Source organism: Agelaius tricolor, unplaced genomic scaffold, assembly GCF_023055355.1.
Source record: "Agelaius tricolor isolate 1412-34295 unplaced genomic scaffold, bAgeTri1.0.p SCAF_40, whole genome shotgun sequence".
NCBI classification, from domain to species: domain Eukaryota; kingdom Metazoa; phylum Chordata; class Aves; order Passeriformes; family Icteridae; genus Agelaius; species Agelaius tricolor.
Genome location: NW_027269300.1, coordinates 3,115,047 through 3,131,109, shown reverse-complemented (window position 1 = coordinate 3,131,109; position 16,063 = coordinate 3,115,047). Strand labels below are relative to the sequence as shown.

Here is a 16,063-nt window from a genome sequence, read left to right as displayed (position 1 = left end):
CTCATACAACAGTCTCCAGGTAGCAGCCAAATCAACAACTGTCTTATACCCCTTAGATATCTCTTCCCATAGTCTCTTCCCAACCTTTTTCCATGCCCGGACACTGAAGGCAGTGTCGGCATCAGCTTCAAAGTCCTGTGATTTACACCATGTCAGTAAACTACCAAGAGCATAAACAGAAGCTTGAACATTTTTCCTTTTCAATGAAGCCTTCCATGTGGACAAAACAGCCTTTTCCATATTAAATAAATTATTTCCCATTATTTTTCCCAGTCACTTACCTTGAATCAGGCGTCTGAATTAGGTCCGGACCTCCGCAGCATCCTTGCTGCCTTCACTCGTTTTTAGGGTACCTTTCAACTTTTTCTCTCTTTTGTCTTTCCTTTTTTACAGTCCTGTTGCAATCATGGCAGGGCCACCAGATGTCGATATAGAGCACGACACAGCACAAAGTACCACGACTCCATCAGAAGGGTGCAAGAGAGATTTATTATAGCAACATGTTGCTGTTATACTCTGTCAAGATATTTACATTTACTTAGCAGACACATTCACTGCCCATTGGTCATAAGAAAGAAACAAAGTTCTCAGTAGGTGACCAAGGAGCCATGTCACTCTGAGAGCCAACTAAAGTCCCTATCTTCTAACTCTCTCTCTTTCTCCATGGTGTCAAGGTGATAGCCTTGGTACCTTCCTCCAGAGAGATACGGGGCTTTCCTTATCTTCAGGAAGCCTTCGCTGGCTCACAAGAACAGCACAAACATATGTTTCCTACAATGAGAGAGATGAAGGAGGAGGTGAGGAAGATCAGTTTGGCACCAGTGCAGGTTACAGGCCCCAAAGTCAGAGCCCAACATCCCCCAGCTAGAGAGAGAGGGTACACCCAATGAGCCAACCTGTAGTTCTTCCTGCGTGACCATGGGGAAGACATGGGAAGGTGGGATGGGAAATCCACTTCTCTCCTGGCAGCACGGGTGCATCAGCTCAAGGAGGGAAACACTAACTGAGGGAGTTCCACTAAAGTGAAGGAAACCCCAACATCCCATGACCGAGCTGCCAGGTGTGATCTGTCAGATCCCCTTGAAGGAACCTCTACCATGTATGCCCAGGAAAGAAATAATAACCAGGGCTAGGGGGGTCCTGCCTCTAGCCAGGGAGAGGCACAGCAAAACCGGATTTTCTGGATGGTGTGGATCCGATGGCCTGGCACATCAGAGCCACAAAAATGCAACGCCTTAGTTGATAGTGGTGTGCAGTGTACCCTAATGCCATCGGGACATGGGGGGGCAGAACCTGTTTCCATTGCTGTGGTGACGGGGGGATCACAGCAATTGACCCTGCTGGGAGCCCAGGTGAGCCTGACTGGGAAGGAGTGGCAGAAACATCCTATTGTGACTGGCCCAGAGGCCCCGTGTATTCTGGGCATAGACTTCTTCCAGAATGGCTTCTCAAACACCCCAAGGGACTCGGGTGGGCTTTTGGAATAGCTGCGGTAGAGGCAGAGAACATTAAGCAGTTGAACACCTTGCCTGGACTATCAGAAAACTCATCTGCAGTAGGACTCCTGAGGGTGGAAGTGCAACGAGTGCCAATTGTCACCTCAGCGGTGCACCACTGGCAGTGTTGAACAAATTGAGATGCCGTGATCTGTAGCAGGCTCCGAGCCTGCTAGGGCTCTGTGGAGGGAAGAGGCTTAAAGATAGGAAAATGCCAAGTCACGGTGAAATAGCAACGAATTGAGATGCCGTGATCCCCATCCACAGAATGATCCGTGAGCTGGAGAGCCAAGGGGTGCTCAGCAAATCCCACTCACCCTTCAACAGTCCCATCTGGCCTGTGCACAATCTGACAGAGAATGGAGATTGACTGTGGGCTATCGTGGCTTGAATGAAGTGACTCCACTGCTGAGCACTGCTTTGCCGGACATGCTGGAACTCCAGTACGAGCTGGAGGCCAAGGCAGCAAAGTGCTTTGCCACTATAGACATTGATAACGCGTTTTTCTCCATTCCTCTAGCAGCAGAATGCAGGCCTCAGTTTGCTGTCACCTGGAGGGGCGTGCAGTACACCTGGAACCGACTGCCCCAGGGGTGGTGGAAGCACAGCCCCACCATCTGCCATGGACTGATCCAGGCTGCGCTGGAAAAGGGTAAGGCTCCAGAACACCTGCAGTACATCGAGGACATCATTGTGTAGGGGAACACGGCAATGGAAGTGTTTGAGAAAGGAGCGAGGATCATCCAGATTCTGCTGGAAGCTGGCTTCACCATCAAGAAGAGCAAAGTCAAAGGACCCACCTGAAAGATCCAGCTTCTGGGAGTGAAGTGGCAAGATGGATGGCGTCAGATTCCCACTGAGTTCATCAGTAAGATCACAACAATGTCTCCACCGACCAGCAAGAAGGAAACACAAGCTTTCTTAGCCATAGGTTTTTGGAGAATGCACATTCCTGAGTACAGCCAGATTGTGAGCCCTCTCCACCTGGTCACCTGCAAGAAGAACGAGTTCCACTGGGGCCCTGAACAGCAACCAGCCCTTGCTCAGATCAAGCAGGAGATCGCTCATGCAGTAGCCCTTGGCCCAGTCAGGACAGGAGCAGAGGTGAAGAACGTGTTCTACTCTGCAGCCAGCAACAATGGCTTGTCCTGGAGCCTTTGGCAGAAGGTGCCTGGGGAGACTCAAGGCCGATCACTGGGATTCTGGAGCCCAAGTTACAGAGGATCCAAAGCCAACTACACTCCCACTGAGAAGGAAATCTTGGCTGCCTATGAAGGAGTTCAAGGGACCTCGGAGGTGATTGGCACAGAAGCACAACTCCTCCTGGCACCCCGACTACTGGTGCTGGGGTGGATGTTTAAAAGAAAGGTTCTCTGTACCCACCACACCACTGATACCACATGGGGCAAATGGATTGCTCTGATCACACAGCGTGCCTGTATTGGAAACCTGAATTGCCTTGGGATTTTGGAGATGAATACAAACTGGCTGGAAGGCGAAAACTTTGGTCTCACTGACAAAGAGGAGCAGGTACAAGTGACACGGGCTGAGGAAGCTCCACCGTGCAACCTACTACCAGCAGAGCAAACACGCTACGCTCTTTTCACTGATGGCTCCTGTTGCATTGTAGGGATGAACTGGAAATGGAAAGCAGCTGTATGGAGCCCCACAGGACAGATTGCACAAGCTACCAAAGGAGAAGGTGGATCAAGTCAATTTACTGAACTCAAAGCTATTCAGATGGCCCTGGACATTGCTGAAAGAGAGAAGGGGCCAAAACGATACCTTTTATATCGATTCATGGATGGTAGCCAATGATCTGTGAGGTTGGCTGGAAAGGTGGAAAAAGTCCAACTGGCAGCATAGAGGAAAATCAATCTGGGCTGCTGATGAATGGAAAGACATTGCTTCTTGGTTGGAGAAGCTGCCTGTGAAAGTCTGCCACAGAGATGCCCATGTCCCCAAGAGTCGGGCTAGTGAGGAACACCAAAACAACGAGCAGGTAGGTCAGGCTGCAAAGATAGAGGTGCCAAAGATAGACTTAGATTGGCAACATAAGGGGGAGTTGTTCCCAGCTCAATGGGCCCATGATGCCTCAGGTCATCAGGGCAGAGATGCCACCTGTAAGTGGGCACGAGCCCGAGGGGTGGATCTAACCATGGACAGTATTTCTCAGGTTATCCATGACTGTGAGACGTGTGCTGCCATCAAGCAGGCCCAGCAGGTGAAGCCCCTGTGGTACAGTGGGTGGTGGTCCAAGTACAAGTATGGGGAGGCCTGGCAGATTGACTCCATCCCACTGCCCCAGACACGCCAGGGCAAGCGCTACGTGCTGACCATGGTGGAAGCCACCACGGGATGGCTGGAGACTGACCCTGTGCCTCACACCACTGCCCAGAACACCATCCTGGGCCTGGAAAAGCAAGTCCTGTGGAGACATGGTGTGGGAGGATCTTCATCCACTCGTCCCAGGTGTCCATGGGGTTGGGTTTCTTACCTACATACGGGCGGTCGTTTGGTGACAGGGGCACTCCCACCAGGCATGTTAAGAGCGGACCGTCTACGCTTCCAATGGCCATGCAAAGATTGTCTTGCTTTAATGACTTTGCCAAAGTGACCCAGATGTTTTGTTTTGGCTGAGGGACGATCCAGCCGGTGGTCACTTGGATACAGATGAGGGCGCTGATAAAGACGATGACAACGATGGCACTGGTACTGCTGTGGGGTGCCCTGGAGGGTGTCACAGAAAGAATCATACTTCTTCTTTCCCACTGGGTAGTTTTCACTTGTGTATGGTACAAACAAACATTAGTTGACTTATTTTAAGACATTCTTAAATATTTTTAAGTTCCTCCTATAGTTCTTCCCAACTCCTCCCAATCACGCCCTTCTCTTTTGTAAGGGAAGTTTGAGGGAGGGAAAAAGGAGCAGTTTCAAGAGGGGAAAGAGGGAGGGGGTAGGGATAAAGGGTCACTGGTAGAGGGATGGTGGAAAAGGCAGGGGTGTGTCTGCACTTGAGATTGACATGGATGTTATCAGTGGGATGTATCTACGTGCGATGAGTGTCCTTGCCACAATGTTTGGATATATGAATTTCTTTTTTCTTCATCTCCAAGAGAAAGCTGCTTCTGAGGCATGGTGGGAGAGGGAGCTGACTTTGTGTTCATTCGAGGGGTCGTCTTCAGATCTGTGGTCTACTGATAAATCTTCTGGGAATCCACGGGGGTCCTGTATCTGTAGAAACACAAGCATATCCTCTCCCCCACATAATGAGAGGGTGTGGCCCTTCAATAATTTTAGATTCATGATTCTGGTCAAGTACTGGAGGTCTTTCTTTGAGGTGTGTGTACATGTTGTTATGAAAGAGCCTTAAAACAGGGGTTTTGGTTCTTTTTGAGAGCAATTCATGAAATTCATAGCATAAAGTACTTTGCACAGTCTGTCTTGTATAGAGAGAGCCGCGGGCTGTTTACAAATCACAAACGGGACGGGGCTGCTGTGGAACGTGCCTTGAGCTGTTTTATTTTCCAGCATCAGTCTCATTACATGGTTATGACAATGGGAAGATGCCAGCAGCTCGTGTCCTCGGCAGCAGACAAAGAACTCAATGTTACAACTTACTTTAAAAGTTTTTTGACCAATCCCACAAAACAAAAGCATATTGACAGTAGTTCTATCCAACCACGATAAGCACATGTAGCTTTGGTTAAAACAATGCTTGCTTATTTTGAATACAATACCTACTTGTAAACCTTAAAACACAATGCACAGAGCTCCATTAGTAAGCTTCAAACTTCCTAATCTCTTGCTAGAAAAACTTTTCTGTAGCTTAGAGAGTTTTTCTAGACAAGCGTTAATACACAGACCATTGTTCTATTTGTCCTTGCTTTTCTACTTTTTCAATAATTTTTCTGCTGACCAATCTCATGGCTACTGCTTAGCTCTAATCAGAGTCCTACTGTCTCTGAGGCCTGCCTTTTGCAGCTTTCCCAAAAACCCTCTGATTTTGTGGATTCCCACACTGAACACAAGTTCAGCTATTTTAAATCAAATGCTGACTGATGTAGATAGTACTAAACATGGCACACTGCAAAATAGAGCTGCTATAGATTTTTTGCTGTTAGCACATGGGCACGGGTGTGAGGATTTTGAAGGAATGTGTTGTATGAATCTCTCTGGCCAGTCTACATCCATCCACAGGAAACTCAAACAACTACAAGACAACATGAAGAAATTGACTCTGAATGATTGGGGCTTGGATGAATGGTTTGAGGGATGGGGAATAACGGGATGATTGAAGGATACCTTAAAGGGAGCTTTGTTATTACTAGTAGTTATTATTATATTGCTTTGTTCTATTCCATGCATAGTGAAATTGGTGACCCACTTGGTAGAAAATACAGTGAAAAGGGTTTGGCTGGTGCAAGAAGAAGAAGGGGGAGTTGTAGCAATGTATCTGAACAACTTAGGCCACACTGTGCACCAGCCTTATTGCTTGTAGTTCTTCTTATCAGAGCCCTCTGGAATTCACCAAGGTTACTAAGACATAAACTGTGCTAAATGAAGAAAGAAAATGCTGAGAAACAGAATGCCAAGACGACAAGAACTAGATAACAGAGGGCTGTGAGCCACCTGGACTGTAACCAATCACATACCCAGAGAAGTGAGTGCAGAACACTTGGACAAGAGAGAGGCACCAATGAAGAGATGCGTGATCAGTGTATGCAGTAGAGTTAGAATGCATAAATAAGTGCATAATGTAAACAATCAGTGGCTACAGCTTAATGATATTGGTTAGTTGTATGGGAGTCCTGTTTTCCCAGCAAGGGTTCCTGGGAAGGAGGGATGGTTCTTTTCCATAAAAAGGAAAGCACTGAGGCAGGAGCAGGAGACAAGTGACCCTTGCAGGCCTGGGGCCTCATGGCCTCCTTGTCCCTGCTCAGCAGCCTGGCAGGGGCCGCCCCATGCTCCTGCCCTTGGCATTGCACATCCCCACATGCCAGTGCCCATCCCGGCAAGAGCCCTGAGCAAGGAGGGAGGGACAGGATCTGCCTGGCCAGGCCCTGGGGCTCAGGCCTTGGCCCTTGGCATTCCTCAAACACATCCAGCTTTGCTCAGCACCAGAGACACCTTGGCCTTGTTTGTCCCCAGCTGTCATCACTGCCTCCAGTGTTCTGCTCTAACTGGAACCTGGGGACACTTTCTCAGTTCTGGCCCTCAGTGGAACCCATTAAAACTTCAAGAAACTTCAGTGTTTCAATTTAAGTTTGAATTCTTGTGAAGTTTTTTGATCACTCTCTCAGGGACTGAGTCTGATGTAAACAACCCCAAATCCCCAAGAGGCTCATTAAAGTCCTTGTGCTGTGTCTGTGCTGCTGAGCTTTAAAGGAACAGCTCTTCCAGGGCCAGCTCCTCTCCCAGCCCAGCAGGGCTGAGGGCTCTGCCTGCAGGCACTGAGGGCACAGGAGCCAGGCAGAGACAGGCTGAAGGCAATCAGGATTGGGAAGACATTGAGCTGAGACTTCACCTGGGGAAAGATCTTCACAGCCCTGTGCATGGTGAGTGTGTGGGTGCAGGGCAATGTCCCCTGTGCTCCTGGAGGGATCTCCTGAAGCCGGCACACCCCAGAGCCCGGGGGATGTGTCAGGAGGACTCTCCCAGTTTCTCTGTGGCACAGGAGCAGCAGGAGGAGCAGGAGGAGGAGGAGGAGGATGTGCTGCACAGCGGGGCTGCCCTGGGCACCGTCAGAGGGACAGGGCAGGACGGCTCCTGCTGCCAGGGACGGCTGCAGGGGCTGAAGCTGGGGCTGCAGCCAGGGCTGCCCAGGGCTGTCCTGCAGAGCAGCTCCTGCAGCCCTCAGGGCTCTTGGCCAGCCCAGGGCATGTGCCACCTGCCAGGGGCAGCTCTCAGCCTGCCTGGCAGCTCCCCATGGACGCTGCAGGGGAGAAGTTCCAGGTGCAAGGAGCCACCCCCATCAGGGCAGATTCCTCCTGCTCTGGAGATGGTGCTGCATGGCCAGGGCTGCTCTCAGCTTTCTCCTAAAGGGAAGGTAAAGAGGCTGTCAGCTTTGGCTGTGTCCCTGAGCCTCCTGCACTGTCAGCCTGGGCATCAGCAGATGGGCCTCAGATCTCCCTCAGAAAGTGCCTCCTCAGCCTCCTCTCCCTACACACAGCAGCAGCAGCACCTTGGCTTGCAGCATCTCTGTTTGTCTGGCCTGCCCTTAAGGCCCTGCTGCCAGGGAGATGCCCCTGGGCAGTACCCTGTGCTGGGAGGGGTCTGCAGGGCAGAGCTGAGCCCCCAGGGCTGGGCTGGGCTCTGGCAGCACTGGCAGGGACAGGGATTGGATAGAGAGAAACAGCTCCCATCAGGCACAACTCCAGGCAGCAGAGAGCCAGACCAACCCTTGGTATCCCGTCCTGTCCAGCTGCACAGGGAAAGAGAGAAGGGCTTAGAGAAACTGACTTTTGAAATCTAGTCTTTAAAAACTCCACTTTATTTTTCAAGCACATTTTAATTTCAATCATGCTGAACTAGAGGGAGGTGTAATGATCAAATGTCACCTGTGTGGTTCCAGTAGTTCTGACTGCACTGGGGCACAAGGTTCCCTGTTTTCCCTCTGGGCTTCCCTGGGGTTCAGCCTGAGAGCAATGCTGAAGATGAGGCAGTAATTCAGCAGCACAAACCCATGCTCAAAAATAAAAATATTGAGTGAAGTGGCCTTACAGGTAGAGAAGTAGTTTTGAGGGAATTCCTAAAACAACCCCATAGGATTAACTCAAAGAGCTTGTCAATGTCTTGTTTCAACAGTCCACCATGCCCAGAGTGAAGGAATGTCCAACAGCAGCTCCATCAGGCACTTCCTCCTGCTGGCATTGGCAGACACGCGGCAGCTGCAGCTCCTGCACTTCTGCCTCTTGCTGGGCATCTCCCTGGCTGCCCTCCTGGGCAACGGCCTCATCATCAGCGCCGTAGCCTGCGGCCACCACCTGCACACGCCCATGTTCTTCTTCCTGCTCAACCTGGCCCTCAGCGACCTGGGCTGCATCTGCACCACTGTCCCCAAAGCCATGCACAATTCCCTCTGGGACTCCAGCACCATCTCCTACTCAGGATGTGCTGCACAGGTTTTCTTTTTTCTTTTCTTTATGTCAACAGAATTTTCCCTCCTGACCATCATGTGCTACGACCGCTACGTGTCCATCTGCAAACCCCTGCACTACGGGACCCTCCTGGGCAGCAGAGCTTGTGCCCACATGGCAGCAGCTGCCTGGGCCAGTGGCTTTCTCAATGCTCTGCTGAACACAGCCAATACATTTTCCCTGCCCCTGTGCCATGGCAATGCCCTGGGCCAGTTCTTCTGTGAGGTGCCCCAGATTCTCAAGCTCTCCTGCTCACACTCCAAACTCAGGGAACTTGGGATTGTTGTGGTTGGTGTCTGTGTAGTTTCTGGCTGTTTTGTGTTCATTGTTTTCTCCTATGTGCAGATCTTCAGGGCTGTGCTGAGGATCCCCTCTGAGCAGGGACGGCACAAAGCCTTTTCCACCTGCCTCCCTCACCTGGCCGTGGTCTCCCTGTTTGTCAGCACTGGCATTTTTGCCTACCTGAAGCCCCCCTCCATCTCCTCCCCATCCCTGGATCTGGCAGTGTCACTTCTGTACTCAGTGGTGCCTCCAGCCCTGAACCCCCTCATCTACAGCCTGAGGAACCAGGAGCTCAAGGCTTCCATGTGGGCACTGATGACTGGACGCTTTTGGAAACATTAAACTGCTGGCTGGTTTCTGCCAATCACTTGTAATAAAAGTAATGTCTGATACTACTTGGGTTTGGTGGTTAATTTGTTCTTCCCTTTTTATTTGTTTTAGTTTTTTAAAATTTCAACAAAGGAAAGTCATTGTTTCTGCCATTTCTCATTTTGTTCCTCTCCACCTTCACTGTGGCTGCAGGTTGTGCCAATGAGAAGCTGGGCTCTCAGTGGCTTTTAGACAGAATAAAGGATCTCCCAGCAAAGTTTTCCCCTGGAGATTTCCCTTTTGTGCGTTCTCTGGAGCTGCAGCAGCAATGTCTGTGTGCAGAGCTGGGGCAGATCAGTGCTGGCCCAGCAGCTGTGCCCAGCAGCAGCAGCAGCACTTGGTGTTGCCAGTGCTGCTGCCGTGGCCCTGCCCCGCTGCCCTGGTGGCCCTGGTGTTGCTGCAGGGCCTGAGTGCTCTCGGGGCCGGGCACAGCCCTGGGGGTGGCAGTGCCAGGGCTGCAGCAGGGACAGGCCATGGGCACTGCTGGGGCAGCGCTGACGCCTCAGGCCAGGGCCTGGGGGCTCCACGCTCCTTGCCCAGGCTCTCTCAAGAGCACGGCCAGGCCAATGCTCAGCACAGAAAAGCCCCGTGAGCAGCCCCAGGCTGGCCGTGGGCAGGCTGGGGGCAAACAGCATGGCTGGGGCTCTGCAAGGGCCCTGGGGCAGACGGGAAGGAGCAGCAGAGCAGGGGCTGATCCATGCCCAGTGCGCTGCACAGCCCAGGGCAGCGTCCCAGAGCGTCCTCATGCAGCTGCCAACAACATCCCCCCTCTGCAGCCCTGGCCTCTCCCCCAGCTCACACAGGTGCCCCATCCTTGCAGGCACAGACACGGCAGCACTGCCTCAGCAGCCCCTGTTTGCATTGCACACAGCAGGGCCAGCACCCCCATGCTGTTGCTGTGGGGACATGAACCTGAGGGAGCACAAACGCCATCAGCCCCTGGGGCCAGCAAGGGCTGGGGGACACCAGGGAAAACACTCAGCTTTGTCCTGGCCTCTGCAGTCAGCCAGAAAGTTTGTTCCCATCAGCTGGGAGTTTCCTGTGCCACTGCAGACGCTGTTGCTCAGAGCCAGGGCTGCCTGGCAGCCACCCCCAAACTGCCCTGAGCATTTCCTTGGCTTCACCTTTGCTTTCTTTCCTCTTTCCTGATCCAGATTTCTTCCTATTGCCCATCACTGTTCCCTTCCCCTGCAAACAGCCCATCCCTGGTTGCCCTTTCCTCTCTGGCCCCACTCCCCATTGCAGTTCCTGACTTGGCCCCATGGGAATGTCCCTTGGGCAGCAGGATCATCCTACAAGTGCTGCAGGAATTGTCTGCAGGCTCCTGCAGTGCCTGCTGCTGCTCCCTTGCCAGAGCCACCCCAGGCCAGGGGGGCACATCTGGGCTGCTGTGTCTGCCTCTGGGGCTCCCTGTTCTGGGCACTGAGGAGGGGCTGCAGAGGCTCTGCAGGACTGACAGGATGGGCTTTGGGGCTGCCAGGAGAAGCTGAGGGACCTGGGCTGCTGGAGCTTCTGAAGAGGAGGCCCAGGGTTCCTCCTGCACCTGCTCCAAGGGTGGTTCCAGAGAATCACAGAATCAGCAAGGTTGGAAAAGACCTTGGAGATCATCAAGTCCAACCTGAGCCCTGACACCACCTTGTCTCCCTGAGCCTCCTCTTCTCCAGGATAAACAACCCCAGCAGCTCCCTCAGCCGCTCCTCACAGGATTTGTGTTCCAGACCCCTCACCAGCCTTGTTGCCCTTCTCTGGACTAGCTCCAGCCCCTCCATGGCCTTCCTAAATTGGGGGCCCAGAACTGGACACAGCACTCGAGGTGTGGCCTCACCAGTGCCGAGTGCAGGGCAAGAATCCCTGCCCTGCTCCTGCTGGCCACACCATTCCTGATCCAGGCCAGGAGCCATTGGCCTTCTTGCCCACCTGGGCACACTGCTGCCTCATGTCCAGCCTGCTGTCCATCAGTGCCCCAGGTCCCTTTCTGCCTGGCTGCTCTCCAGCCACTCTGTCCCCAGCCTGTAGCACTGCAGGGGTTGTTGTGGCCAAAGTGCAGGAGCCAGCACTTGGTCTTGTTCAACCTCACCTTGCTGGATTTGGGCCCTGGATCCAGCCTGTCCAGGTCCCTCTGCAGAGCCCTCCTACCCTCCAGCAGATCCACACTCTCACCCAGCTTGGTGTCATCTGCAGATTTGCTGATGCTGGACTCAGTCCCCTCATGCAGATCATCAGTGCAGATATTGAAATCCACGCTGGCTGGCTCTGATCCCTGGGCCATCCTGTGGGTGCCCTGTGATGGCACTCAGGGTGATCTGTTCCATAACCTGACCTGAACCCAGGTCAGGCTGACAGGCCTGGAGTTCCCCAGCTCCTCCTTCCAGCCCTTCCTGGGGATGGGCTCACATTGGCACCTCCAGTGCTCTGGGACCTCCCTGCTGAGCCAGCACTGATGGTAAATGATGGAGAGCAGCTTGGGGAGCTCATCCACAGCTCCCTCATCCCCCTGGGATGGATCCCATCTGCTCCCAGAGACACCTGTGAGCATCTGAGTGGCTCAGCAGGTCCCCAGCTGCTTCCTCTTGGATTACAGGGGGGCTGTTCTTCTGCCTGTGCCATCTACAGCTCAGGAGAACACTTGCCCTGAGGACAAGTTGACTTATTGTTGGAAACTGAGGCAAAGAAGGGGTTAAGTACCTCAGCCTTTTCCTCAGCTTTGGTAACCATATCCCCCCAATAAGGAATGGAGGTGTTCCTCTTCACCCCTTTGCCATTAATGCATTCATAAAAAATATTTTTAATATTCTTCAAAGAAGTGGCCAGCAACTATTATGCTTTCACCTCTCTAATTTTCTTTCTGCATTGTCTTGGTTTGGAATGACAGGTGTCTGGAAAGGAAGGCAGGAGCCTCCCCTGAAATGGAAAATGTAAATCCCTTCCCTCCAAATTGTTATCAATTTTGAATTAAGGGGACTCTCAGGCAAAAATATGGAAGCAGGAATAACAGTTCCTTATTAGGAAAGAAAATAAAAAGATAAAATAAACAATGCAGTAAACCAAAACAACACTGCCAGAGTCAGAACTCAACCTGACACCTGTGGGTCAGGGTGTTGGTAGCAGTCCAATTGGAATTGTGGCTGCAGCCCTCCTGGAGTGTCAGGTGTGGTTCTCTTGGAGTAGGGATCCTGTAGAAAGGTGTAGTCTTCCTCTGAAGATCCAGTGGAAGAGGCAGCTGCTGTTCCTCGGGGAAATCCAGAGGAGAAGCTGTGCTGGTGTTCCAGAAACTCAGATTATATCCAGGTAGGAGTGCTTGGCTCCTCCCTCTGGGCGGAGCATCTCCCAATGGGATGCTGTAGTTCTTATCAGTCATGCAGTGGCATTCAATGGCCCATTATCAGCAGATGACCCCTGGAGGGAGGAGTGGTTATGGAAGAGATAAGGAAAACTGCCCACTTAACAGAAGAAAACTGCCATAGAGATGGCAAATAGAATCCATCTTGCCTTGCACTCTGGGACATGCATGACGTAACAACATCCTAAAACACTTCCTGAGTTGCCTGCCCCTCTGTGCAAAGATGATGCACCCTCTTTTTTCCCTTGAGTTCCTGGAAAATGCTCCATGTCCAGCCAGGCCAGTCCTTTTCCTTGCTAGTTCACTTTTTGGGTCAAAGGGACAGGCTGTTCCTGCTCTTTCAAGATTTCTTTCTTGAAGGGCATCCATCCTTCCTGGAATCTTTTGTTTTAAAAGGACTGTTTCACTTTAAAAAATCAGCACCTGATTTGGTACTTGCCAAATCTACATCCTCATAGGCTGAAGTCTGCTCTTACAAGTCCAGTGCAGAAGATTTGTTGATGCCTCTTTTTTCACAGAATGTGTAAAAACTCAATTATTTCATGGTCACTGTGTCCCAGGGAGCCTCTGACCACCACATCTCCCTCCAGCCCTTCTCTGTTTGTGACCAGCAGGAGAGAGAGCTTTCCTTGGCAGTCGGAATTGCAGGAAACCTCCTCAATGCGCAGCTTGGAAGGTTCAGGCTGGAGCTGAGGAGAAAGCAAAGTCCCTCGCAGGGCAGAATGTTGGTGCTGGAGGTGTGGCAGCGTGAGGCTGGGCCATGGCCGGGCTCTGTGTGCCAGGAGCCGGCAGCGCTGGGTGCAGGGAGCCCAGGGAGGGCACAGAAACGCTGGGTGAGAAATGCTGGGGGACAGCGAGATGGGCGAGTGCAGCCGGCCAGGGCAGAGGAGCAGCACGCCCAGGGGCCACAGCCTGCAGGACAGATGGCCAAGGGCTGGGCAGGGCTGGCAGGGCCACAGGCAGCCAGGCCTTTGTGCCCTGGGCTTGGGCAGCGCCTCTGGAGGCCCCACAGGAGGAACTTTCCTGGCAGGGGCTGCACTTTGTTTCTCCCTCGGCCTCCCTGGGGAGGCTGGCAGGGGCTGCAGGTTGATGCCATTTGTCCTTGCTGCCCCTCACATCCCCCTGGCCCACCAAGAGCCCCGAGGCAGCCGTGAGGGACAGGCCCTGCTGGCCCAGGCTGGGCTCAGGCCTTGGCCTTTCTGCTTCCTGCAGCCAAGCCAGGCCTTGCTCAGCATTGCAGTTCCCTGCTCAGAGCCTTGGGCTCCCTGCAATCCTGGCCTCAAGGATCTGCTCTCACCAGGCCCTGGGCAGCCTTTGGCCCTCCCTGCCCTCACTGGGGCCCAGCCATGCTCCAAGGCACTTGGAGTTTTGCTGCTGACTCCTTGAGCAGCTTCTTCATCCTTCTCTCCGTTCCTGAGGCTCCTGGACCCAGCCCCAAATCCACCGTGGGGATGATTAAAATACAGAAAGCCCTCAGGAGCTCTTTGTCTCCCTTCCATTGCCTTTGAGTCTCCAGGCCTTGTGCAGTGTTTGGAGTCAGTTTGGAGTTCTGTTCAGGAGGGAGATTCCAAAGTGCACATCATGGCTTTTGGTTTAGTCAAGGAAATATTTTTTTACTTTTCAATTAAGAGAAGAGGTGACAGAACCATTCACCAGGTGATCTTGATGGTGAATGTCTCCTCAGGAGGTCTAGCCATGGAGAAGAATGAGCCCCTTGCAGGCTGAGCCTGTTTGGACAACCTGCTCCTCACCCCACATGTCACCATGTCTGACAACACCCACCTGGGACTGGCATCCAAACATAGAAAAAACAAATTTAAGCATTTTAAGCATTTTTCCTTATAAATAAAATTGTATTAATAATAAATTATTATAATATTATTCGAATGTATGATAGTATTAGACAATATTTTTGTTACCTAATTTTTATATTTATATTAAAAAATTGATACGTTTTTAGCAACCAAGAAAATTATTGGTCATTGGTTCTAAGGAACACAATTCCCTTCATCAATTAATCAATTTCTATAGGCTATTTATTTCTTCCGCTTTATAGTAAATAGTAATATTTGTAGTCCTTTTGGCATAATTTTTATTATCTTTTTCACCGATAGGGTCAAAGGGGGGCCACTTCGGGGTCCCTGGAGCCATTTCTTGGGCACATTTGGGGAAGTTTTGGGTCTGGGGAGGGAATTCAGAGAGAACTTGAGGGTCTGGAGGACACTTGGGGGAGCCGGTGGGAACTTGGACGGGGCACTCAGGGATTCTGAGGGACAGTTCGGAGTCCGGGGCAGCACTTGGGGGTCCAGGGGGGCCCTTGGAGGTCAGGGAGGGGAATTTGGGGCCCTTCGGGGTCGGGGCAGGCCCTTAGGGGGCGCTGACGTGGCTCTCTGGGGCGCGGGGGGTGATGGGAATTGTAGGCGCGGGCCTAATACGGTTTAACGGGGCCGCGGAGCATCACGGGAGTTCTGGGCGCAGCTGCAGAGGCTCCCGGAGGGGCACGGGGCATGACGGGAGATGAAGTCCCGGCTGGAATAGCGCTTTCCTGCGCCGCGGAGCATGATGGGAGCTGTAGTCCCGGAAGTGGTTTGAACACGATGTTTGGGGGTCCGGGAAGGCTCTTGGGGGACACTTTTGCGTCCGAGCCGCGACTTAAGGTCCTCGGCGGGAACGTAAACGGCTCGGGAGCCCCTGGGGGGAGCTCGGGGAGCTCTAATCAGGTTCTTTAGGGCGCGGGGCAGGGCAGGAGTTTTAGGCGCGGGACTGTGTTCTGAAGGGCTCTGGGGCCGCGGGGGATGAGGGGAGATGAATTCCCAGCAGTGGCTGTACCGGGCATCTGTGGGGTTGGGAGCACTCAGGGGGTCCGGGGACGCTTTTGGGGGGCCCGAATGGGCGCTGAGGGGGCACTGAGGGATCCTGGAGCGTCTGGGGGACACTTATGGAACAGATGGCGGGAGATCCCGGGGTTCTGTGCAGCGCGGGGCATGACGGGAGTTGTAGTCCCGGCTGCAATTGGGCTGTTTTCGACCGCGGGGCATTGCGGGAGTTGTAGGCAAAAAAAGAGATGGCGTCCACCTAGGCACCGCCCCCAGGCCCTGATCCCTGGCGCTGGTTGGCTGCTGTTGGTGATTGGCAGGAGCCATTACAAATGGGATGCGGTGGAGGTGGGAACAGCCAGTTCACCCTCCTTCAGTCCCTCCCAGTACAGACCAGTATAACCCCAGTAAAGCCCACTTCATCCCAAGTTGAAATCAGTACAACCCCAGTGCCCCTCCAGTCCCTCCCAGTACAGCCCAGTCCCTGCCAATACACCTGAGTTCATTCCCAGTCCCTTCCAGTTCCCCCCAATGTCATCCACAGGATGCACCAGTGTCCCCTGTTTGTCCCAGTATCTCCCAGTATGTCCCAGTCTGTCTCAGTGCACCCTCACAGTCCAT

General features: G+C 52.7%; 1 protein-coding gene across 1 annotated transcript; it reads left to right on the top strand.

Moving 5' to 3' along the window:
* Positions 1-8,326: 8,326 nt before the first annotated feature.
* Positions 8,327-9,259, top strand: LOC139603737 (olfactory receptor 14A16-like). The gene has a single exon (XM_071454632.1). The coding sequence runs from the start codon at positions 8,327-8,329 to the stop codon at positions 9,257-9,259; it is 933 nt and encodes a 310-aa protein (XP_071310733.1).
* The last annotated feature ends 6,804 nt before the right edge of the window (positions 9,260-16,063 follow it).